The sequence below is a fragment of the Salvelinus fontinalis genome, chromosome 37 (assembly GCF_029448725.1).
Source record: "Salvelinus fontinalis isolate EN_2023a chromosome 37, ASM2944872v1, whole genome shotgun sequence".
NCBI classification, from domain to species: domain Eukaryota; kingdom Metazoa; phylum Chordata; class Actinopteri; order Salmoniformes; family Salmonidae; genus Salvelinus; species Salvelinus fontinalis.
In genome coordinates, this window is record NC_074701.1 from 22,310,937 (window position 1) to 22,335,243 (window position 24,307).

The 24,307-nt window shown below is 42.9% G+C and overlaps 1 protein-coding gene across 3 annotated transcripts in view; it reads right to left on the minus strand.

Moving 5' to 3' along the window:
• LOC129836367 (VPS10 domain-containing receptor SorCS1-like) overlaps positions 1-10,556 on the minus strand; it is a 54,385-nt gene extending 43,829 nt beyond the window's left edge. For 2 of the 3 annotated variants that reach the window (XM_055902428.1, XM_055902427.1), the window contains exons 1-2: positions 9,555-10,556; positions 1,237-1,304 (exon numbers count right to left, since the gene is read on the minus strand). In XM_055902428.1, the coding sequence (XP_055758403.1) occupies positions 1,237-1,304; positions 9,555-10,334 (848 nt within the window). In that variant the 5' untranslated portion in view covers positions 10,335-10,556. The remainder of the gene's footprint in view (positions 1-1,236; positions 1,305-9,554) is intronic. The other variant, XM_055902429.1, reaches the window with a different exon arrangement.
• Positions 10,557-24,307: the final 13,751 nt, after the last annotated feature.

Consider the following 24,307-nt stretch of genomic DNA (forward strand, 5'->3'; position numbering starts at 1 on the left):
GGCCTGTAGGCCTCATTGACCTGAGCTCATACAACTTGGACTCTCCTTCTCACCAGTGTCATGATCAAAGATATGATCAAGAGCCTCACATACATTATATCGTTTGGTCATTGTGCTGCCACAGAATGAATTGTGATCAAGACCTCAAAAAAGCTTTATATACTAGAGCTGCTAGAAAAATTCTTTATATTATTGAAACAATGTTGCATTGTTTGTGAGAATGCCAACAGGTGTGGTTCCCGTGGGGGAAAGATTCTATTGGGGAAAGGTTCCGGTGGGGGTTGCCATGGAAGCCAAGAAGGGGAGTGAGGTGCGTGCTCAAACACAAATGCATGTTGGGGTCTGGGAGAGGAAGTGTGTCCATCTGATGAATGGGCATGTGCCTGAACTCAATTTTATACACTAATTGTAGTCTCACCCATTCATTTCTAATGACCGGTCATTTTTGACCGGGAACAACCCAGGTGTACAAAAGTCAAATAAAACACCCAAAATTGAATGAAAATCATCAAAATGTTCAGATGCCCTGTGTGGATGTCACGCCCTGACCATAGTAAGCTGTTTTGTTCTCTGTGTTGGTTGGGGCGTGATAGTGACTTGGGTGGTCATCTAGGTGTTTTTTGTATTTCTATGGTGGCCTGATATGCTGTTTATCGTTGTCTCTGATTGGGGATCATATTTAGGTAGCCATTTCCCCATTGGTATTCGTGGGATCTTGTCTACATTGAGTTGCCTGAGTGCACACCTGTAGCTTCACGTTTCGTTTATGCTTTATTGTTTTGGTGAGTTTCAGTTTATTAAAAATATGTGGGACTCTATTCACGATGCCCCTTGGTCGACTCATTTCAACGATCGTGACAGTGGACAAAGTCATGGAACCTTATGACAATCAGATTAAATGAACTACATTTTTCAGAGAGAAAACTTGTAAATCGGTCCAATTCGACCGGAACACAGCAGAAGGGTTAATATGCTACATCAGGAACATACAGTACAACACTAGTTTGCAATATTTGAACACAATGTTCCCAGTGTACTGTCTCTGTTTCTTATCTCCCTGCTTCCCAGTCTCTTATACACTTGTATAACCAACATGCAACATTCAAATGGGTCATTCAATTTTCCTAAGCATGTGATAGGCAATCACTCGGGCCCATGGTCACATGATCAAGAGCAACTCTTGGTCCTGAACATGAACACGGAAGCCAGACCGAGATGAATTGAACCCCTCCTTACCTCCATAGAGAGCTCTCTGTGACACTGCCAAGGCTGAAGTCAAAGTACTTCGTCAGCATTAGAATCACCTACAAAACAGAACAAAGTTCCCATCTCAGCGTACAGTTTTAGAAAATACTAGTAATAGACAACCCTCTGTTAAGGTAACACGTCTGTGCATCATTTCATCTGGCACTATGGTGGCACTTGAAGTAATGGGTGAATGGGCACACACTGGTTAAATCCACGTTGTTTCCACATTATTTCAATGAAATTACATTGAGCCAACATGGAATAAACGTTGAATTGACATCTGTGCCCAGTGGGGAGTTGCCTATTTTGCATTCTTTCCCTATTGAGGTGGTAAATAAGCCTAAAATACAAAATAAAGGAGAAAATAAACTTTTAACAACCTCATCTTCAAACTTGTTATTTTTATCATTGGAAGCGGTTTGAGCAGGATGGCCTTAGGAGGTGTGTATCATACATTTTACAACAGCAGCTAGCAACACATCAGCCTTAATATGGACGCTTGTGTCAACAGCCACACACATAAACAAATCCCAAATAAACTTCTGAGGACTTGTCAAGGCATAATTTTGCATGAGGATGGTGCATCTTCTGTACAAAGGTAAATCAGGGAAAATGCACTATGTTGTGCTTTTTTAGGGCTCAGCGGGTTTCTTCCATGGCAAACACTACCAACGGTGGTCTATAAATAAATGAATGAATAAGTAAACAATGCATCTATCGTTCATCCTAGGCACAGCAAGACTCTCCTCGTAAATATCATGGACATCATTTTTGAGGAGATCGTAAAGAACACCATTGTTATATGGCTGTTATACAAGCCTTTACTTAATAGGTATTAAGACACATAAATTGCGAGGTGTCACGTAAATTGTTCCAGATGTTAACGCATGGCTCTATTTTCCCCATTGTACAGGTCTATTTTCCCCATTGTAATTTGAAAGGATAAACTATTTTCCTATTCAGCGTTTGTTTGAACCTAAATCAAAGTCTGTGTATCACTTCATTAAAATTATATAAGCCAATGTTAACAGATTGATATTTCTCTTTCCCTCCGCACTAGATACTTGACAAGACAATAAGGAAAAATACCATTTGAAAACATGCAAAATTATGCAACAGTCTCAATGGTTCATTGCATAAGAAACCAGTGTAAAGGTCTTCTACTCCTTGGAGACGACCTCTCTTCTGGGACCATTTTTCTTCCCAATTGTACCCATTTATTTTCTTTGTTATTTGGCCTTTTAGTTGATACAATGAATCAAGAAATGTGGTTCTTTTCATAAAAATGTGTATATATTGTGGTTGGCCAAAGTGTGGTGAGGAATAATCTCAGTGCCTTGTAAACACAGCAGCAATATAGAACCCTGCGGATTGGGAAGTAGAGATTAATGGTCTACCAATAACATGGCCTTTATAACTTCCAAAAGTCCCAATCTGTTGGACATTGTCATACACAATAAATGACCTAGAGCAGTTTGGAAAGTAGAGCCAATTACTTCTTGTCTCCTGGATAGTCATTAATTTAACCATTTACTTGGAGAAGGTCCAGTGGAAGTCTCAAATCATTTGCACCCCCTCAAGTGCCAGCTGTAAAACTTGAGGTGTTCGGCTAGTGTTGAAAGTACACGCTGAAGCTCTCTAAATGTTGTCAATATTTAATGTACCAGACATCAATATACATAGATACTTAATTTTGCAGATTGTTCTGTGTTATACAGAGGGTATGGGCTGGGTACTTACTTGCTATCTTACTGTAGCCATAAACATTAGTGTTAGAGAGAGTCATGAAGAAACTCTGAACCCCCAAGACCAATACAAACCTATTAAAATCACCAATGCCCTGAAGCTAAAATGTGTAGATGAGGGATTTGGTTGGGGTAAAGATACATTACAAATTCCTAGATAAAAAAGGGCATGACAGGAATGATACTTTATCAGTTTGCTAAATAAGTGCACAGATCCATCCCTTCCACATCTTGACAAAGATGATATGTTAGAAAGCTTTTAACATGTCGAACACTCATCATGCCATGTTAGCGACAAAGGTCTCCCAAAAATTCATGTGACAGGAGAATAAGAAAAATGATTTCCAAGCCCTGTGTAAATCTCAACCCTTGGAGAGTGAATGCATTGGTATGAATCTGATCATTATTGAGGCATGAAAGGGGTTTTATAGTGAATTAAAAGAGCTTAGTATGAGGAGATTACCGCGGTGGAATGAAGGCATTGTATTAAGACGGTTGGAGGGATAGAGGGTGGAGATGGGAACTTTCTATTAGTGAAGGATGAGGAGCACCTGAAAGAGACAAATTAAATGCAAGACAGACTATACATTACGATTCATTCCCAGACTCAGTGACTCCCTGATCCAGCCTTATCAGCTTCAGGAATTAAGTTACCTCATCAATAAAACTGTCGACATATTTACCCACTGCAATTAAATAGATGGATGACTCCATAAAAGCAATTGTTACCCAAGTAACTGATCAGAATATTAATAGGGTAGTTTTCTATTTGTACCCTATAAAGGGAAAAGCACAACTAACACATTACCCTTTTTGGCTTTTAAGAGTTTATCTCACAAACTATTTCCACTACTACAACACTAATGATGCTGATGAAACAAGCCAGCTCAAGTCTCTCCCTCATGTTCACCCCTTACTGTACAGATGTGAATTGTTACACTGCAGTCACAATACAATTTAGTGCTTAATTGCAATTGAGTAGACACCCGCATTCTTAGAAATGTACAGTACATTTTGGAAAATGAATATAAGATTTAAATTAGCATTTGCGGTCCAACACAATAAGTCTAAAGAATTGTGACAGATTCCCTGGGAGCGGAGCAGGTGTTAACTTTCAAACAGATGTTTCTGCTGGTTCATAATGATATTAACATTAAAAGCTATGAATTTTGAAAGTACAGAGTTTCGTATCGTCAGCTATTCATACAGCTATATGTGAAAATCTGACTTATTTACTGTGTTTTACTGGGTGAACCTCCTTTTGTAAGAATAAAATACATAAACAATACTTTCTGTTTCCAGCTATGTCTGTTGGTACAAGCAAAAGCATGTGGATCTCAGTGCTCTCTACCATACAACCTCAACATGTATTATTGGCTTGCTTTTGTCCGCCACGTCAATTTATATCTCTTTATTCACACAGACATTGTTTCCTGGTAGACCAGATGTTAGCTAGGGCTGGATTGTTTGACGTCTGAGCTATTTGCTCTCCCATGGATAACAGGTCAACTGGATCATGAATTATAAGGTGACATCACAGTAGTATATTGCAAAGATAAATGATTTAATGTCCTCGCATGACTCTCATAACCACCAGGATTTTCAAAGCATGCCATACCATGACTGCTAAAGGTAAGATTACTCGACAACAACAGAATACTCTAGATCACAGTCATATCTGCCTCCTCCAACCACATTAGTATCTTCTGACATTCACTACTGTCAACTGTGAGCTTTATCATGAACAAAAGGATATTTGAATATCTGTAAATATGAGAGTAGCTACTCAGGATACAGTAAAACTCTCTGGATTTCTGACATTAACATATTTATTCAGCACATACAGTGGGGAGAACAAGTATTTGACAGACTGCCCGATTTTGCAGGTTTTCCTACTTACAAAGCATGTAGAGGTCTGTAATTTTTATCATAGGTACACCTCAACTGTGAGAGACGGAATCTAAAACAAAAATCCAGAAAATCACATTGTATGATTTTTAAGTAATTAATTAGCATTTTATTGCAAGACATAAGTATTTGATCACCTACCAACCAGTAAGAATTCCGGCTCTCACAGACCTGTTAGTTTTTCTTTAAGAAGCCCTCCTGTTCTCCACTCATTACCTGTATTAACTGCACCTGTTTGAACTCGTTACCTGTATAAAAGACACCTGTCCACACACTCAATCAAACAGACTCCAACCTCTCCACAATGGCCAAGACCAGAGATCTGTGTAAGGACATCAGGGTTAAATTGTAGACCTGCACAAGGCTGGGATGGGCTACAGGACAATAGGCAAGCAGCTTGGTGAGAAGGCAACAACTGTTGGCGCAATTATAAGAAAATGGAAGAAGTTCAAGATGATGGTCAATCACCCTCGGTCTGGGGCTCCATGCAAGATCTCACCTCGTGGGGCATCAATGATCATGAGGAAGGTGAGGTATCAGCCCAGAACTACACGGCAGGACCTGGTCAATGACCTGAAGAGAGCTGGGACCACAGTCTCAAATAAAACCATTAGTAACACACTACGCCATCGTGGATTAAAATCCTACAGAGCACGCAAGGTCCCCCTGCTCAAGCCAGCGCATGTCCAGGCCCATCTGAAGTTTGTCAATGACCATCTGGATGATCCAGAGGAGGAATGGGAGAAGGTCATGTGGTCTGATGAGACAAAATTAGAGCTTTTTGGTCTGAACTCCACTCGCCGTGTTTGGAGGAAGAAGAAGGATGAGGACAACCCCAAGAACACCATCCCAACCGTGAAGCATGGAGGTGGAAACATCATTCTTTGGGGATGCTTTTCTGCAAAGGGGACAGGACGACTGCACCATATTGAGGGGAGGATGGATGGGGCCATGTATCGCGAGATCTTGGCCAACAACCTCCTTCCCTCAGTAAGAGCATTGAAGATGGGTCGTGGCTGGGTCTTCCAGCATGACAACGACCCAAAACACACAGCCAGGGCAACTAAGGAGTGGCTCCGTAAGAAGCATCTCAAGGTCCTGGAGTGGCCTAGCCAGTCTCCAGACCTGAACCCAATAGAAAATCTTTGGAGGGAGCTGAAAGTCCGTATTGCCCAGCGACAGCCCCGAAACCTGAAGGATCTGGAGAAGGTCTGTATGGAGGAGTGGGCCAAAATCCCTGCTGCAGTGTGTGCAAACCTGATCAAGAACTACAGGAAACGTATGATCTCTGTAATTGCAAACAAAGGTTTCTGTACCAAATATTAAGTACTGCTTTTCTGATGTATCAAATACTTATGTCATGCAATAAAATGCTAATTAATTACTTAAAAATCATAAAATGTGATTTTCTGGATTTTTGTTTTAGATTCCGTCTCTCACTGATGAAGTGTACCTATGATAACAATTACAGACCTCTACATGCTTTGTAAGTAGGAAAATCAGTAGTGTATCAAATACTTGTTCTCCCCACTGTACATGTAAAACTCCTTCAAACTGGACTTAACATAAAAAGAAAACATCTACCCTAAACATGTATTACATGTAACAATAATGTTAAACACCAAAATCCAAATGACCGATCATTACATTTGCAACCACAACAGATGTAGGATCTTTATTTGAGCCAGTTTGCCACAGCAGGAACACAATCCTGCGGCAACAGGAAATGTGAAGTATAATGTGGATTGTAATGGACTTGTGTTTTCATGAGGGAAAATCAAGTCTGAATTGTGAAAGTGGAAATGACAAAATTCAGAAGCCTTTTTAAACCTCAAACACAACAAGTTTTCAATTTCCTGCGTTGCGGGAAAGTTCTCCTGCAACACGGTGATCAAATTAAAATCCTGCATCTGCAATTGAATATCCATCCATCCCTGAATCTCAGTGAACCATATAATGTTAATTGGGTACCAAGAATATATAGTTAGCCACCATGTTAGAGATACGCTGATGCTATCATACTATTAAGAAAAACTGAAATTAAAGAGGCATTACAAACACCCCTATGGCGGACATTTTTGTTGTTGTTGATTCTTGACGTGATAAATCATCAGAAGCCCCTCACTTCTTCTTTGAATGTATGCTTTTGCCGTAGTAACTCCTCCTTTAAAAGAGCGAAGTGCAGCTGTATCTCCAGCCAGACTATGGCAGCCTGCTGAGCCTAGAAACTTCATCGTGCATGAGGGAACTCTGATCAATGCTGGCAAGATTAGACATCAAGTGGGTTTGTTTTCTACCCAGCCCAAAAGTAGCACCAGCTGAGCAGAGGATGCTTTAAAAAAATACTTTTAACTCATATAAATGCCTTCTGAAATGTGGGTGCTCAGAGATAAAGGTGCAAGGTTGTGTGTGTTCTGTTGACAAAGTCTAAGCTACATCACCAGCAATGACATTTGTTTAACTTTGATATAATTCATGCTAATTAGATGCACATTTTGTTAGAGCTGCAACCAAAGCAAATGTCCATGAAATACCTCTACTATAAATCTACTTCGGTAATTTGTTTTGAGGTTAGGACATGAGCCATGACCATAGACATTAAAACCAGTAGACGGTGATACAATAGCATCCATGTATTCCTATGGAAAACTCCCGATAGCACATGAAGCCGGAGGTATTTGAATTTAAAGTACGCCATATTGCTGAATGGGGCTGAATAACAGCAAAAAAATCGTTAAGGATCATGGTGAAAGTGGTCGTAACTAGCAATGGATCGTGGTTGATGTAGTCGTTTTCATCCTGCCTGAGAGAGTCAACCTTAAGTCAACCTTAAAACATCATAGCCTGCCAGCCTGCGAAAACTCTGTGTCAGCACGTGGTCTTGTGTGACAACAAATGTAGTAGTCAGAATGACTCTTGTATAATGTCCTCAATTTTGCAACCCTACTAGTGACCCTTAGGCGACATGCTGAGGTCTAAAAGCCTACGTTCCCTCTCTGCAGCACACTCAGTGCAGGACTGAGGTCCAACAGAAGTCTCCAAAATATGAGTCACAGTAATACATTGAAGATGTCAACTGAACAACTCTGGTGTTGCTAATGTAACGTTGAGACTGGTAGATTGATGTTGCAAGAGAAAAGGCAAGAATGAGTGCTGATGCAGGTTGATCGTGTAATAATGGTGATGACTTATAATAGCTAATATAAAGAGGATGATGCATCTAATGCAAAGGCGAAAGTAAAGACTGGTGGAAAAGACATAAAAAGGTGCAAATGTTGCCCTAGCTTCTGTCAATATGATATGCAATATAACATCCCATTTACACCTTGAAATGCATTTTGGGATCACACCTAATGCCATACCCCTTTTTGAGCGTTGGACCAGTAACTGAAAGGTTGCTGGTTCGAATCCCTGAGCTGACTAGGTGAATGTGCCCTTGAGCAAAGCACCTACCCCTAATTGTTCCTGTAAGTCGCTCTGGATAAGACCATCTGTTAAATGACTAAAATGTCAAATGTAAATGATAGCCATCTGTTCGTGATCAGATCTGGTGAACTAGCAAAGCTTGCATAGCCTCCCTTGTATAGTGATGCATTGGTTGTAACATCCACTTGACAATTAAGGAAAGTTGATGGGAGGTAGAGTGTGATCTCACTCATTCTGTATGATCCTAATCCAATGCGAAATGAAGATGAAAAGCATACACGTATTAGAACAATAAAGTATGTACAAAATTATCCAAAATAGAAATGATATAAATGAGATGTGTACTGAATTATATAACACACCCAGGGCCACAGCACTGCTTCAGTTCTAGCATCACCTTAAGAAATAGACTGTTCCACTACAAATGCGGTCTTTGAAGAGAAATCCACAATGGTCTGCTGCATTTGATGCCAATCTAATGAGGGATTAACTCCCATTAGCCTGATATTTTGAGGATAAAGGTTCGGGTTGCTGTTAAGCATTTCTTTTGACAAATGGGTTTGTGAGAAGTGTCATGTAAATAGGCTAACAATGGACTGCTTGAACATGTACAGCAGAGGTAAAATAACAAAAATCATTGGACCGTGCCTTAATCCTCACATCTACCCTTAATTCCTGGGTCACGCAAACCCTCCACCCACACAAAGACAGACAGACTAAAAGAAACACACTGATCGTGAGTGAGAGTGTTTGTGTGTGAACGTGTGTGTGTGTGTGTGTGTGTGTGTGTGTGTGTGTGTGTGTGTGTGTGTGTGTGTGTGTGTGTGTGTGTGTGTGTGTGTGTGTGTGTGTGTGTGTGTGTGTGTGTGTGTGTGTGTGTGTGTGTGTGTGTGTGTGTGTGTGTGTGTGTGTGTGTGTGTGTGTGTGTGTTTCCAATTTCGACAATCTAGCTCTTCAGCATCCTCTCATTGAACCGCCTGGTGCACTGGTCTGCACTGCCCACTGCTCTCCCAATGCCTCCCAATGTTTTCCAAGTGCCAGGATTTACACTAGAGGCCTACACACAACTAATTAATTACATATCAGACTCTTCAGAAGACCAAGTCCACCACCTAAAATGAAATTTTAAGTGGCAAAAACATTATAGGCTAACTGTTATACATTCAAAATGATTATGCCATGCGCTATAATGCAAGGATGCATTCATCATTGCCAAATTTCACTTACGCTGCTATTTTGGCCGGACCAATGCACCATGGCTTGGTTATGAGCTGAATCCCCCGTGAGTGCGAATGTAGAACTACTGAGTTTCAACTCATGTTGCCCGGAGGTTGACGCATCTTCACTGTTCCATCGGAATCCGGACCAAGATGTTTTGCTCTCCGCCGTTTGGAAGCTGCGCTTTCGTCGACGGCGAAGGTTCCTCAAACTTGACCCAGCCTTGTTTTTTGATAACTCGTGTCGTTTAAGTCTATTTTCTCTTCCAAAACTATTAATTGTATTATGTCTAGTGTTATTGACGGTTACTTTATTGAGGGTGGCAGGTGGCGGCATAGGCCTATCTGTGAGTTTGGAGGTGTTGCCCGAGCCACTTTGATGTTGATAGAGCACTTCAGAACTGTCCACGAGCCGACGTTCTTCTAATCCACGGCTGTATGATTTATTTACAAACGGCTGCTCGGATTCAAGGACTGAACTTCTTCCCTCGCCATCACCGGAGACGCGCGCTAAATATTCCGCAACATTGGCTTTTTTACAGCTGCTTTTAAAGGGGTGACAACCTGGTGACTTCTCTGCAACCCCCACAACTTCATCCTCAGGTCCCTTTCCAAATAGATCAAATCCCACTTTAGAGAGTTCCCGGGGAGCCGGCTTGATAACAGAGAGTTGGCTTGATGGAATGCACCTTATATTCGTTTTCGTCATGTCCAGGGTGGAAGTTAAGGTAAAAAGACACATCCACATAGCAATGAGCCAATGAGGGCAGCAGCCGACGGTTGTTCCCATCCCTCGTTTAGGTTAGTCCGATTTGAATTGTAACCTGAAGATAAATAGACGACTTTTTAGAGTTTGATTATTATCTGCTGAATTGCTTCGGGAACGGAGATTGCTACAGTGTGCGAAGAAGCGCTCACAGAAGTAGTGATGCAAACGATGCACCGGAGGAGGAGCTGGCGGTTGGATTCGGTCATGATAGGAGAGAGGATAGCCAGAATCCGACTAGACGTTCATTTGGAGAGAGGAGAAAGGGGAGCTATCCCCTGTACTTTAACATGATAGCAACCCTGATATTAAAGTGGTCTTAATGTTTAGGGGAAGTTATTCTCTGGATAACATGGAAAATGACACATTGAGTATTATTTCAGTCATATTTTCAGTAAGGAGTAGCCTATAAAACATACTGATATATGCATTGTAAATAATGCCCTCAATAGGACCAATTGATGCACATAGGCTGAATGAATGTTGCCCACGTTTTCAAAGCAATTTTTGAATTTATTTTTGCAAATTTCTGTCTTTGGGACTTTAACTATGTCAATAATGAGTAACACTTTATATTGTCATTAATAAGTCAATAATATACCAATTATAAGGCATGTGTTCATGATTTCGCATTTATTATTAGCCCATTACATTTTCAAACGCAAGTAAGCTATAAAAAACGGGTAAGAGTTATAACATATCATTTATAAGGCATATCTTAATTAACAGTATATAATTAATAATAATAACGATTTTCACATGACATATTAAAACTGCTGTTCAACAACATTCGATCAATGTCATTCTTACAAATCGATGTACTAATCATTAGCATGGGTCTCGAACCAGCGTCTGTTGCAACGCAGTTTGCACTACGATGCAGTCAGTGCCTTAGACCGTTGCGCCACCGGGGATGCTCAAGCAGCCAGTTTTTCATGCTTATCAATTGGCGTGCACAAAGTATCAAAATACTAAAATACTACACAGGTCGCTTATTAAAGAGTTTAAATGTTAATTGTATTTTTTTGCTCACAGAAACAATGAGAAAATATAGAAAAATAAATAATGAAATGTTAATTTTATAAAGCAGCCCATACAATCATCTGCCAGAGAGTAGCCCCAATCGGCCCGAGCCCCAAGTAATACATTTGGGCCAGATAACTCTCACCAGAATCGGCACGAGCCCCAAGTAATATATACATTTGGGCCAGATAACTCACCCCGGAATCAGCCCGAGCCCCAAGCAATACATTTGGGCCAGATAACTCACACCGGAATCGGCCCGAGCACCAAGTAATATATACATTTGGGCCAGATAACTCTCTCCGGAATCAGCCCGAGCCCCAAGTAATACATTTAGGCGTGATAACTCACACCGGAATCGGCCCGAACCCCAAGTAATATGTACATTTTGGCCAGATAACTCTCCCCGGAATTGGCCCGAGCTCAATCCCCGCATCCTAGCAATTAGTAATACTATCGAAGGCAGCCCAGACTCACTCCACATGACGTCGGCCGAGTCTGACTATCAGCCGAGTTCCCGACTCTCAGCCGGAATCAGACCAGATCCACCGTGTTAGCTGGGTAACGTCCTGAAATTCTACACATTTGTAACAGTCCTGACCTGTTTTATGTTGTTTTTATGTGTTTATGGTCAGGGCATGTGTTTTGGGTGGGCAGTCTATGTTATTCGTTTCTATGTTGGTTTTGGTTTGCCTGGTATGGCTCTTGATTAGAGGCAGGTGGTTTGCATTTTCCTCTAATCAAGAGTCATATTTAGGTAGGGCGTTATCACTGTGTGTTTGTGGGTGATTGTCTCCTGTGATGTCTATCGTGTTGTCGATGTTTTTTCACATTTGGAGCTGTTTTGCTGTTCGTTCGTTTTGATGTTCGTTCCTGTTCGTAAGTTTACGTTTGTCCATGTAAGTTTATGTTCAGGTTCCGTTGTACGTCGTTTTCTTATTTTGTAAGTTTTTTGAAAGTATTTTGTTTTGTTTCGTGTTGCCATCAGTTCATCGTTATAAATAAAGATGGCATATTTCCCTGACTCCGCATTTTGGTCCGAAGATCCTTCTCTCCTCACCTCTTCTGAGGATGAGGAGAGCGACAGTTATAACAGAATCACCCACCAAAATACAGTGACCAAGCGGTATGGGAATGCTCGACGGAGCAACAGGAATTTCTGGACTTGGGAGGAGATTTTGGATGGTAGAGGACCATGGACTCAACCAGGAGAATATCGCCGCCCTAAAGCTGAATTGGAAGCAGCGAGAGCAGAGAGGCGGCGATATGAGGAGCTAGCTCGGAGGCAGGAGAAGGAATCTACAAAGGATCTGGGCTACACTACGTGGGAGGAGATCGACAGGTGGGCGATCAACCCAGGGAGAGTGCCGGAGCCCGCCTGGGATTCTCTGGCGCAGTGCGAGGAGGGATACCGGCGAATGGAGGCAGCACGACGAAGCGGTAGGAAGCCTGTGGGAAAACCCAAAAAATTTCTTTGGGGGGGGCTTAAAGGGAGAGTGGCGAAGTCAGGTAGGAGACCTGCGCCCACTTCCCAGGCTAACCGTGGAGAGCGGGAGTACGGGCAGACACCGTGTTACGCAGTAGAGCGCACGGTGTCTCCTGTACGTGTGCATAGCCCGGTGCGGGTTATTCCACCTCCCCGCACTGGTAGGGCGAGATTGGGCATTGAGCCAGGTGTCATGAGGCCGGCTCAACGCGTCTGGTCTCCAGTGCGTCTCCTCGGGCCGGCATACATGGCACCTGCCTTACGCATGGTTTCCCCGGTTCGCCTGCATAGCCCAGTGCGGGCTATTCCACCTCGCCGCACTGGCAGGGCGACCGGGAGCATTCAACCAGGTAAGGTTGGGCAGGCTCAATGCTCAAGAGAGCCAGTACGCCTGCACGGTCCGGTATTTCCGGCGCCACCTCCCCGCCCCAGCCTAGTACCTACAGTGCCTATATTACGCACTAGGCTACCAGTGCATTTCCAGAGCCCTGTTCCTCCTCCACGCACTCTCCCTGTAGTGCGTGTATCCAGTTCGGTGCCTCCAGTTCCGGCCCCACGCACTAAGCCACCTGTGCGTCTCCCAAGTCCTGTACACACTGTCACTTCTCCCCGTACTAGTCCTGAGGTGCGTTCCCTCAGCCAGGTGCCACCAGTGCCGGTACCACGCACCAGGTATAGAGTACGCTTTGAGAGTTCAGTGTGCCCTGTCTCTGCTCCCCGCACTAGTAGGAAGGTGCTTATCATTAGCACGGTGCCTCCAGTTCCGGCACCACGCACCAGGTCTACAGTGCGCCATATCCGGCCAGAGCCATCCGTCTCCCCAGCGCCATCTGAGCCATCCGTCTCCCCAGCGCCATCTGAGCCATCCGTCTCCCCAGCGCCATCTGAGCCATCTGTCTCCCCAGCGCCATCTGAGCCATCCGTCTGCCAGGAGCCTGCAAAGCCGCCCGTCTGCCATGAGCCTGCAAAGCCGCCCGTCTGCCATGAGCCTACAGAGCCGTCAGCCAGACAGGAGCCGCTAGAGCCGTCAGCCAGACAGGAGCCGCTAGAGCCGTCAGCCAGACAGGATCTGCCAGAGCCGCCAACCAGACAGGATCTGCCAGAGCCGCCAACCAGACAGGATCTGCCAGAGCCGCCAACCAGACAGGATCTGCCAGAGCCGCCAACCAGACGGGATCTGCCAGAGCCGCCAACCAGACAGGATCTGCCAGAGCCGCCAGCGAGCCATGAGCAGCCAGAGCCGTCAGAGAGCCATGAGCAGCCAGAGCCGTCAGAGAGCCATGAGCAGCCAGAGCCGTCAGTGAGCCATGAGCAGCCAGAGCCGTCAGAGAGCCATGAGCAGCCAGAGCCGTCAGAGCGCCATGAGCGTCGAGAGCCGTCAGCCTGCCATGAGCGTCGAGAGCCGTCAGCCTGCCATGAGCGTCGAGAGCCGTCAGCCTGCCATGAGCGTCGAGAGCCGTCAGTCTGCCATGAGCGTCGAGAGCCGTCAGCCAGCATGGACCTGCCAGAGCCGTCCAAACAGGACCTGCCAGAGTCCTTCAGCCGGGATCTGCCCCTTGTCCCGGTGTTGCCCCTTGTCCCGGTGTTGCCCCTTGTCCCGGTGTTGCCCCTTGTCCCGGTGCTGCCCCTTGTCCCGGTGCTGCCCCTTGTCCCGGTGCTGCCCCTTGTCCCGGTGCTGCCCCTTGTCCCGGTGCTGCCCCTTGTCCCGGTGATGGTCCTTATCCTGGTGCTGCCCCTTGTTCTGGTGCTGCCCCTTGTCCCGGTGCTACCCCTTGTCCCGGTGCTGCCCTTTGTCCCGGTGCTAGCTGTTTATTTAGGGGAAGCTAATGTTTGGGTGGTCAGTGGAAGGGGTAGAAAGAAGAGGGGAGTGACTATGGTGGTGCGGGGACAGCGTCCTGAGCCGGAACCACCACCGTGGTCAACTGCCCACCCGGACCCTCCCCTGGACTTTGTGCTTGTGCGCCCGGCGTGCGCATCTTGAGGGGGGGGTACTGTAACAGTCCTGACCTGTTTTATGTTGTTTTTATGTGTTTATGGTCAGGGCATGTGTTTTGGGTGGGCAGTCTATGTTATTCGTTTCTATGTTGGTTTTGGTTTGCCTGGTATGGCTCTTGATTAGAGGCAGGTGGTTTGCATTTTCCTCTAATCAAGAGTCATATTTAGGTAGGGCGTTATCACTGTGTGTTTGTGGGTGATTGTCTCCTGTGATGTCTATCGTGTTGTCGATGTTTTTTCACATTTGGAGCTGTTTTGCTGTTCGTTCGTTTTGATGTTCGTTCCTGTTCGTAAGTTTACGTTTGTCCATGTAAGTTTATGTTCAGGTTCCGTTGTACGTCGTTTTCTTATTTTGTAAGTTTTTTGAAAGTATTTTGTTTTGTTTCGTGTTGCCATCAGTTCATCGTTATAAATAAAGATGGCATATTTCCCTGACTCCGCATTTTGGTCCGAAGATCCTTCTCTCCTCACCTCTTCTGAGGATGAGGAGAGCGACAGTTATAACAACATTTTGCCATGGGGCAAAGAGAAAAATGTGCAGTTTTATAGCTAACCTCATGCTATTCTACATATCTTGCCATGAGGCTGAGCAAAACTTTTACTGTTTTCAATTGTATTTCCTACAATTGTACACATTTTGCCATGGTGCAGAGAGGAAAATGTGCAGTTTTATAGCTAATCTTATTCTATTCTACACATTTTGCCCTAAGGCTGAGAGAACATTTTGCATTTTTAAAGCTAATTAAAGCTGAAGGCACTGGATTATGACCTGTCTTGTTTGCTAAAAGAACAAATGAAGTAGGCAGTGGCATGGTGCATATAGCCATAGTGGCATATGCCTCAATGCAGTCATATTCGTGGCTTATTGGGGGTGTGGCTTTCAGTTGCTTATTTCTGACTACCCATCCCATGGGAGTGAATGTGATTCCAGTGCACTGCTAGCTACAGTATGAATTCTATCTGATGGTGTTTGCATGTTTAGGCAAAAATAAAAATAATGTCCAATTTGGAACACTGACAAGTTGAGAGCATACATTATTTATTTCTTTGCTCAATCTGATTGGGTGGTTCTGGCTCCCCAGTAGGTGGGTCCAGGCCCACCCAGGCACACCCGTGCCTAAGCGCCCGAGTTAACTTAGAGCAAAGAGCATCAGATATTCAGCAGCAACATTTCTTCAGACAGCGATATGTAGATCATGACTCTGGGACATTATCCTGCCCTCACCGTGACATTTTCTCTGAACCTTCACCTTAGTTATTGCCATCAGGAATTACAGGTTTGAAATATTGCTGTGAAATACAGTGGGGAGCTCACAGAAAAGTGTGTTTGTTGTGTTGCCATTTCAAAATTGGCCCATGACCTGTTGTCATCTTTGGAAAATGTCCCTTTTGCCAATCTAATTGAGTGTCCAGGGACCTACAACAATGCACTGTCATTGTACCAACACAGCTAAAATAATGAGCAGGTCAGACTCTAAGAACCTTCATGCTGTGAGTTACAATTGTCTAACAGTGTGGGGTGCTAATATTGTAATTTTATCTTCAGGCTGGCATATTGGTATTCACCTGAATCTCAGTGGGTTGCAATGGAGGTGTGGCCAATCATTTTGCCAGCCTCCTATTCTGGGAAAGTAATACAAGATCCTTCACTTTATTAGCAGAATAGTAACACATGAAGATGCAGAAAATATGCTAAATGATGGCAATACATTGGCCATAGCATACAATATATGAAATCCTTCATACTGTGCAATAAGCTAATTGGATTGAATGCAACATTGGTGCAAACCATTAGAACTCCATTAGATGTGGAAGCCATCCTCACCATGCTAGCTATTTGCTTCTATTCCTGGGTAACATTTAGTCAATAGGAGGAGGTTGGTCTTGACTGATGCCTTAGAGAGTCTCTATATTGATCTGTCCTCCCCATCGCTTTGCTTGAGCCGGGACGTGTTCCTGTTACATGGAAGGGTCAGCAGCACAGGGCCGTCTTTCATTCAGAGCCATTAGCAATGCAGTGTGCACTAGCTCTCTCAATCTGTTTCAGTTATCCTGCATCAGACAAGAAGGAAACCTGCCTAATGCAGATGAATGGTTGATTGGGAATTTCAATCACGCTTAGGCCTGTGTGTATACAAAACACATTTGATCCACTGCTAAAAGTTTTTTTTTATATTACTATTTTTGGGGCGGAAATATGCCACAGAACATTAATCAGTGTATTAAAGGTTTCACATGTGTTTAAGTATTTTTAAATGTATGATAAAAAGTCGTGAAATAATGTAGACTGGCAGTATTTATAGAAGAATACATAATAGGAGATTAAATGTTATGTTCCAAGGGCAGTTGAAGGGAACATGAAAAGAAACATGAATTTAACTGCGATCTCGGTTTATCGTGTCATTATCATATATGGGTGTAAGCTTTAATAACTGCTTACATATTAGGCCTACCTGTGGGTGTGCACACACCGTGGCAAAATGTATGATTGTCTTTCAAGAGAGAGGATCGCTCTAGCTTTGGCTGGCTTTCTGTCACACACACAGACTGAATACAAACTGCATAATTCTCCCTGGCATTGGGGGTAGCATTGAGGAGTTTACCACACCAGTCTCCAGCTTCATTAATAAGTGCATCTACGACGTCATCCCCACAGTGACCGTACGTACATATCCCAACCAGAAGCAATGGATTACAGGCAATATCTGCACTAAAGGCTAGAGCTGCCGATTTCAAGGAGCGGGACACTATTTTATTTATTTATTTTATTTATTTATTTCACCTTTATTTTACCAGGTAGGCCAGTTGAGAACAAGTTCTCATTTACAACTGCGATAAAGTAAAGCAGTGTGACCAAAACAACAACACAGAGTTACACATGGGATAAACAAACGTGCAGTCAATAGCACAATAGAAAACCTGTATGCAGTGTGTGGAAATGGAGTAAGGGGGTAAGGCAATAAATAGGCCATAGTGGCGAAGTAATTACAATTAATCCAGATACCTATAAGAAATCCCACTTCGACCAAACGACAAGCCATCAAACAGGCAAAGCATCAATACAGAACTAAGATGGAGTCCTATTACGCCGGCTCTGATGCTCTTCGGATGTGGCAGGGCTTGCAAACTATCATGAATTACAAAGGGAAACTCAGCCGTGAGCTGCCCAGTGACGCAAACCTACCAGACAAGCTAAATGCCTTCTATGCTTGCTTAGAGGCAAGCAACACTGGACAATGCATGAGAGTACCATTTGTTCCAGACAACTGTGTGATCATGCTCTCCGCAGCCAATGTGAGTAAGCACTATAACAGGTTAACATTCACAAGGCCTGATTACAAGGATGTTTACTCAGAGCATGCGCTGACCAGCTGGCAAGTGTCTTCACTGACATTATCGAACTCTCCCTGACCCAGTCTTTAATACTTACATGTTTCAAGCAGACCACCATAGTCCCTATACCCAAGAACATCAAAGTAACCTGTCTAAATGACTGTCGCCCCATATCACTCACATCTGTAGCCATGAAATGCTCTCCTCACTGGTGCCACTCAGGGGTGTGTGCTTAGTCCCCTCCTGTAGTCCCTGTTCACCCACGACTGCGTGGCCGCACACTACTACAACACCATTATTACGTTTTCTGACCACCGAAACCGGTGAGACAGCCTACAGGGAGGAGGTCAGAGACCTTGCAGTGTGTTGCCAGGAAAACAACCTCTCCCTCAATGTCAGCAAGACAAAGGAGCTGATTGTGTACTACAGAAAATGGAGGGCTGAGCATACCCCCATTCACATTGGTAGGGCTATAATGGAACGAGTCGAGAGCTTCAAGTTCCTCGGTGTCCACATCACTAAGGATCTATCATGGTCCACACACACCAACACAGCCGTGAAGAGGGCACAACAACGTCTCTTCCCCCTCAGGAGGTTGAAAAGATTTGGCCTGGGCCTACATATCCTCAAAAGGTTATTCAGCTGCACCATTGAGAGCATTTTGACTGGCTGCATGACTGCTTGGTATGTCAACTGCTTGGCATCCAACCGCAAGGCACTAGAGAGTGTAATGCGTACAGCCCAGTACATCACTGGGGTCGAGCTCCCTGACATCTAGTACCTCTATACCAGGCGGTGTCAGAGGAATTATCTATCCTTTTGCCTAGTCACTCTATGCCTCCTAGTTATATGTACATATCAGTGGAGGCTGCTGAGGGGAGAACGGCTTACTTTTCTATTATTTCTCCATTTTCTTTTTCTCTGCATTGTTGGAAATGCCCGTAAGTAAGCATTTTACTGTTAGTCGACACCTGTTGTTTGTGAAGCATATGACTAACACTATTTTATTTTATTTTATCTTAAATTGTTAATTTGCAGACTTGTGAGCATGCCCTGCAGAATGCACTCTTAGGAGAAAAGATGGATCCTAGCTATTGATTTCCCCTGTTAGTTAAATTGAACATCCTTTGTAGAATTGTAGCCTATATTCAAGGTCTCTTCCTCTGTCTAGAAATAGCTTCAATTGTTAGCTTCCCTCTTACACCTTTCTGTAACAAAGGCGATGCAAAAGAAGAGAAAAGAAACATAGCATTCGTCCAAACAGAAGATGACAAGACAAAAAGGCAATGAAGGATGAAATGCCAGGGCATTAGTTATGCACAGTGTCCACCCCGCCTCCCCTATGCTCCAACAAACATCTGCCTTTACTGCAGTAGGATCTGTGGCAATGGATCAGACTCAGCATCACCTCCAAAACTCACAGATATCACTCCCATAGGAAGATAATCCTTTTGATCGCAGATTATTACTTATCTAATCCTGTCTTTTCTGTTAGAGGATTGAAAACGAAAAGAAAGTCCATCTGCGGTGTGGGTTGATTGATTCTGTTTTGGTCAGCCGTGCACTGTACTACTATCAGTGTTGAGTTGATGGGGTTTTTCAGCTAGCTCATTTTAGTGATGGACACTTGAGACTTACACTTCAATTAGTACCCACCACACCTCTGGGGCAGATGAAGAGACGATCGCCTTTTCAACTAATACTTCCAAATACATTACTAAGAGATAAATTGCAAGACAATACAGGCAGCGGGTTAAGTGTTTTGACCCTTGTGGAATGCTATAGGCCATATCTATTGACGGCACAAATCCTCTGGTCTATTTAGCTGAAGAAGAAGGATATACAATGCAAGCCTTTCAGGTTCAGTGGCTGCTATGATGTTGGTATCACAAACCAGAGAGATGATAGTCTATGCACAAAGAGATCAATTAATTATAAATGTGTTGATATACAGTTTGTACAGATATAAACATCAATGTCGAACCAGTTTAGGATCAATAGATAACAGACAGGTGGATGAATTTCACATCACATACAGTAACATTTAAAAGGGAATATGATATGAACTTCTGAGAAGCTTATTTTAGAGATAGTGTAATGCAAGAAAAACGAACAGTCTCATTGTGGCCTTTCGCACATATGCTGTCTTCGAGTGTTTGGTCTGTTGCCTTCCGCAGATTAGACGGAGTCCTCTCATCTCTCTGTCCTCCCTCTATTCTCTTCTTTCTGGGTAGAACACAGTCACTCTCTCCCCTCCCTCTCAGTGTCCCAGTAGTAGCAGCTGTGGGAGTTCAATATGATGATAGTGTGATGTACGCCAGCGTCTCTTCTCTTTCTGGGTCCCATTCTTTAAATCAACAGCCACGGGGCTTGTGTTGCTGTTGCTCTGTCTATTCTACTATGGTGGGGGCTTCTTGTGGAGCTGAAGTAATTCTAGCCTGGCCTAGAATCAGGTTTACGGTAGTTTCAGTGTTTTGTGTAACTCCGGTGTAAGAAGGTTCCTCATGGCTAAGTTGAGGTTTCCAGACTTTTTTGCCTCCCTAATTAGTCATGACGAGACATATAAACAATGAGAAGGTCACTCTTGTTGTTTCTTCTGTAAAAGTCCTGCAGGTTTCTAGCTCCATATGCTAGACCTCTAATGGGCTAATTCTAGTTTATCCTGAGCAGTCAAAAGGCCATGGCAACAGTTAAACCACTGAGGTTTGCACAAGTACAAGGGAAAACTCCCACACAATGCATCAGTCATTCACAAAGGAAAATATCTAATCTTCCAGGAGACCCCTGAAATTTTCAGGACTGTCGTTTTTTAGCCTTGTGAACAGGGCTTGAGAGAAACATCCTCCTATTCATAAATTATTAAACAAAGCATATATCACAACCTTTGAGATCAAAACAGCATGCTTGTAAGATACAGGGGGGCAACTCTGATATTTAGCACTGCAAAGTGCAAAACAAATCTAAAATGGAAAGGTTAGATGTTTGAAATCTGACACAAGCACAGAGCCTTTGTAATTTCCCTGACAGGTACACAATATGGCAGAAGAGCACTGTAGGGTATATGAATCTATCTTTGTACCTCTCCAAGAGGCTGAGGATTTTGCACCAACACACATAATAGGGTTCCTGTGAAAATGAATATTTGATGATATTGCTAGCAGGCTATGATTGGAAGCATGAGCGGATTAGCATTCATAACCGCCTCTTGAGCAGAACTTTCATCATTATCAACCTTTAAGTTTAACAGCCAGCGTTAATGCCTACGCTGCTCCTAGGGGCTGTAGAATAGCAGGTTACTGTCTTCCTGGGGTTGAAAACGACAAGGCAGGTAAAAAATATTGACCCTCTTTTACAGTTTCTCAATCGCTTTGGCAAATTTTTTTAAACAGTCTTAACATTCTCTAAACTGTAAGTGCAATTGTCACAACTGTTTTATAGGACATCACAACTCTACTGCATGTCCACAAAATGTAGTAACTCACCCAAAACATATAATTCATGCTTCAAAACCTAGTTATTGTGTCAGTAAATTGGCCAATGCCACCAAAATGAAATGTTTTTTTTGTCATCGTATGAGCTGTACTGGTCAAAAAGTTAAGATGTTTTTTCACCATGTCAGTCAACCCTGGGAATGTTTGTTATATACAAATGTCAGTTTTGTTCTACTTTTTTGTTGACACTGACTGCTTACTGTACTATACCAGAATGTCAGTTGTGTCGAGCTGAATGCTATTGTGTATCACACAGAGCTTTTTAGATCCCAATTTCAACAGTAGGTAAAGGTTTACAGGGAAAAGTCAATACTGTACAATACTGCAGTACACAGTTAAAGGATATGCACATTTTTATGTATACAGTAGATTTATTTTTGTAGCATGTAAACAGAAAATTCACATTTGCATGTTCATTTTTACATATTTCTTACATGTAAAGTCATATATAGTGACGAGAAAATTTGCCACAAAATTACATCCATGTAAAAAAATAAAAAATAAAAAACGCAGCAATGAAAAAACCTAGTTCTGTAAAAAACAATAAATTGTACCTTCTTACAGTACGTAACACTACAAGTTCCCATCTTCTTGGTGGACATCGTGTCACTCTTGTTGGTCTGGCCAGAGATTTTCCTCAACATCACATCTGATGTTTCCCTTGCGATGCACTGGGGGACAAAATATCCTGCAATGATCGCCTGTGATGTCCTCACAAGCAGCATTCATGGCATCTAACAGAGACATCTGATCTTGTGCCCGATAGTCATATACTTTCCACCTCCATGCTGAACAAACATCTTCTATCGGATTCAGGAATAGGAAGGATGGTGGAATGAACTCCATTGTTATCCTTTCATGCGCAGCAAACCATTCCCTAAAAATGTTGGTTTGGTGGAAGCTGACGTAATCCCACACAATTACATAATTTGGCAAATCTGGTCTAACTAAACCTCTTTCGTGTTCTGGTATTAGATCTCTGCAAAGTGTATTTAGGAAGGCCAGGAGAAGTTGGGTGTTATAGGGCCCAATGTGTGGAACATGCGTGCTCACAGCATTCTCAGAAATGGCAGGACACATTGTAATATTGCCCCCATGTTGGTCTGGTGTGCCAATTGTGGCTCGGTGTCCAATGAGATTGCAGCCACGCCTCCTGCCTTTGGCCAGATTGAACCCAGCCTTCTCCACAAAAACAAGAATGTGGGTCATTTCATGTCCTTCCTTCCAGCTCCATTATTCTCTATATAGTAACACAGAAACAAAATATAAAGTCAGTTTTACATAGCCTATTCTAGAATCAAACAGTTTAGTAAAGTAGAAATGTTTTATGTTCTTACGGGTATCTACAACTTCAAGAAGTATATACAGGCATCATTGAAGTACAGTAAAACTCCCTGTACAATATACCATGTGCACACAAATGCTTTACCTGGACATACTGGTACCGAAGCTCCTTCACTCTGTCACTATTCCTCTCAAATAGCACCTTGTAAAGTTGTTTCATAGTCATTAGATTTTTTCCCCCGAACTTTGTCCATAGTGGAAATGCTGACAGAATGGATATTTGCGAAGATATTGTTGTAATTTATGATATCACTTTGGATCTCCCTTAACCTGATGGAATTGTTGGCTATGACCATGTTGCAAATGTCTTGTTCTTTCTGATGGCTGAATACTGCTTCTCTGCCACCAGCATGAGGTTGTTGTGCAGTCCTATATATGACATGTACTGTAGAATTCACAAATAGATCATGTTACAGATTATTTTTAAATTGTACTGTGTTACTGTATATTCCTCATACATATCTTACGGTACATTGTGATTTTCAGACTTGCATAAACCTTTACAATAGTGGCTGTATTGTTGTGAATGAAATGCTGTAACAAAAGTAAAGAACGAGTATCTATTTACCTGTTTTCCCTACGGATTGCACAGTTGATGACACTGTGGACCTGCACTCTCCGACCAGCCTCTTCCATTGTAAGACCATGGGGACTCTTATTCTTTGTCTTCTACCTCTTCCTCTATTATGTCTTCCCCTAACACCACCACCAACACACATTTTTACACATCTTCTTATTTCTCTTCCACGAGCATGAAGCTGCTGTTCAGGGGTGTGATGTTCCTCCATGTTCAAAAATGGTAGTGATTGTGCTGTGGGCAAGCTCCATATACACTACCATTCAAAAGTTTGGGATCACTTAGAAATGTCATTGTTTTTGAAAGAAAAGCAAAAAAAAATTGTCCATTAAAATAATAACAAATTGATCAGAACTACAGTTTAGATATTGTTAATGTTGTAAATGACTATTGTAGCTGGAAACAGAAGATTTTTATGGAATATCTACATAGGCGTACAGAGGCCCATTATCAGCAACCATCACTCCTGTGTTCCAATGGCACGTTGTGTTAGCTAATCCAAGTTTATAATTTTAAAAGGCTAATTGATCATTAGAAACCCTTTTGCAATTATGTTAGCACCGCTGAAAACAGTTGTACTGATTAAAGAAGCAATAAAACTGTCCTTCTTTAGACTAGTTGAGTATCTGGAGCATCAGCATTTGTGGGTTCGATTACAGGCTCAAAATGGCCAGAAACAAAGACCTTTCTTCTGAAACTCGTCAGTCTATTCTTGTTAATTTATGCTTAACTGGATGATTAAATAAAC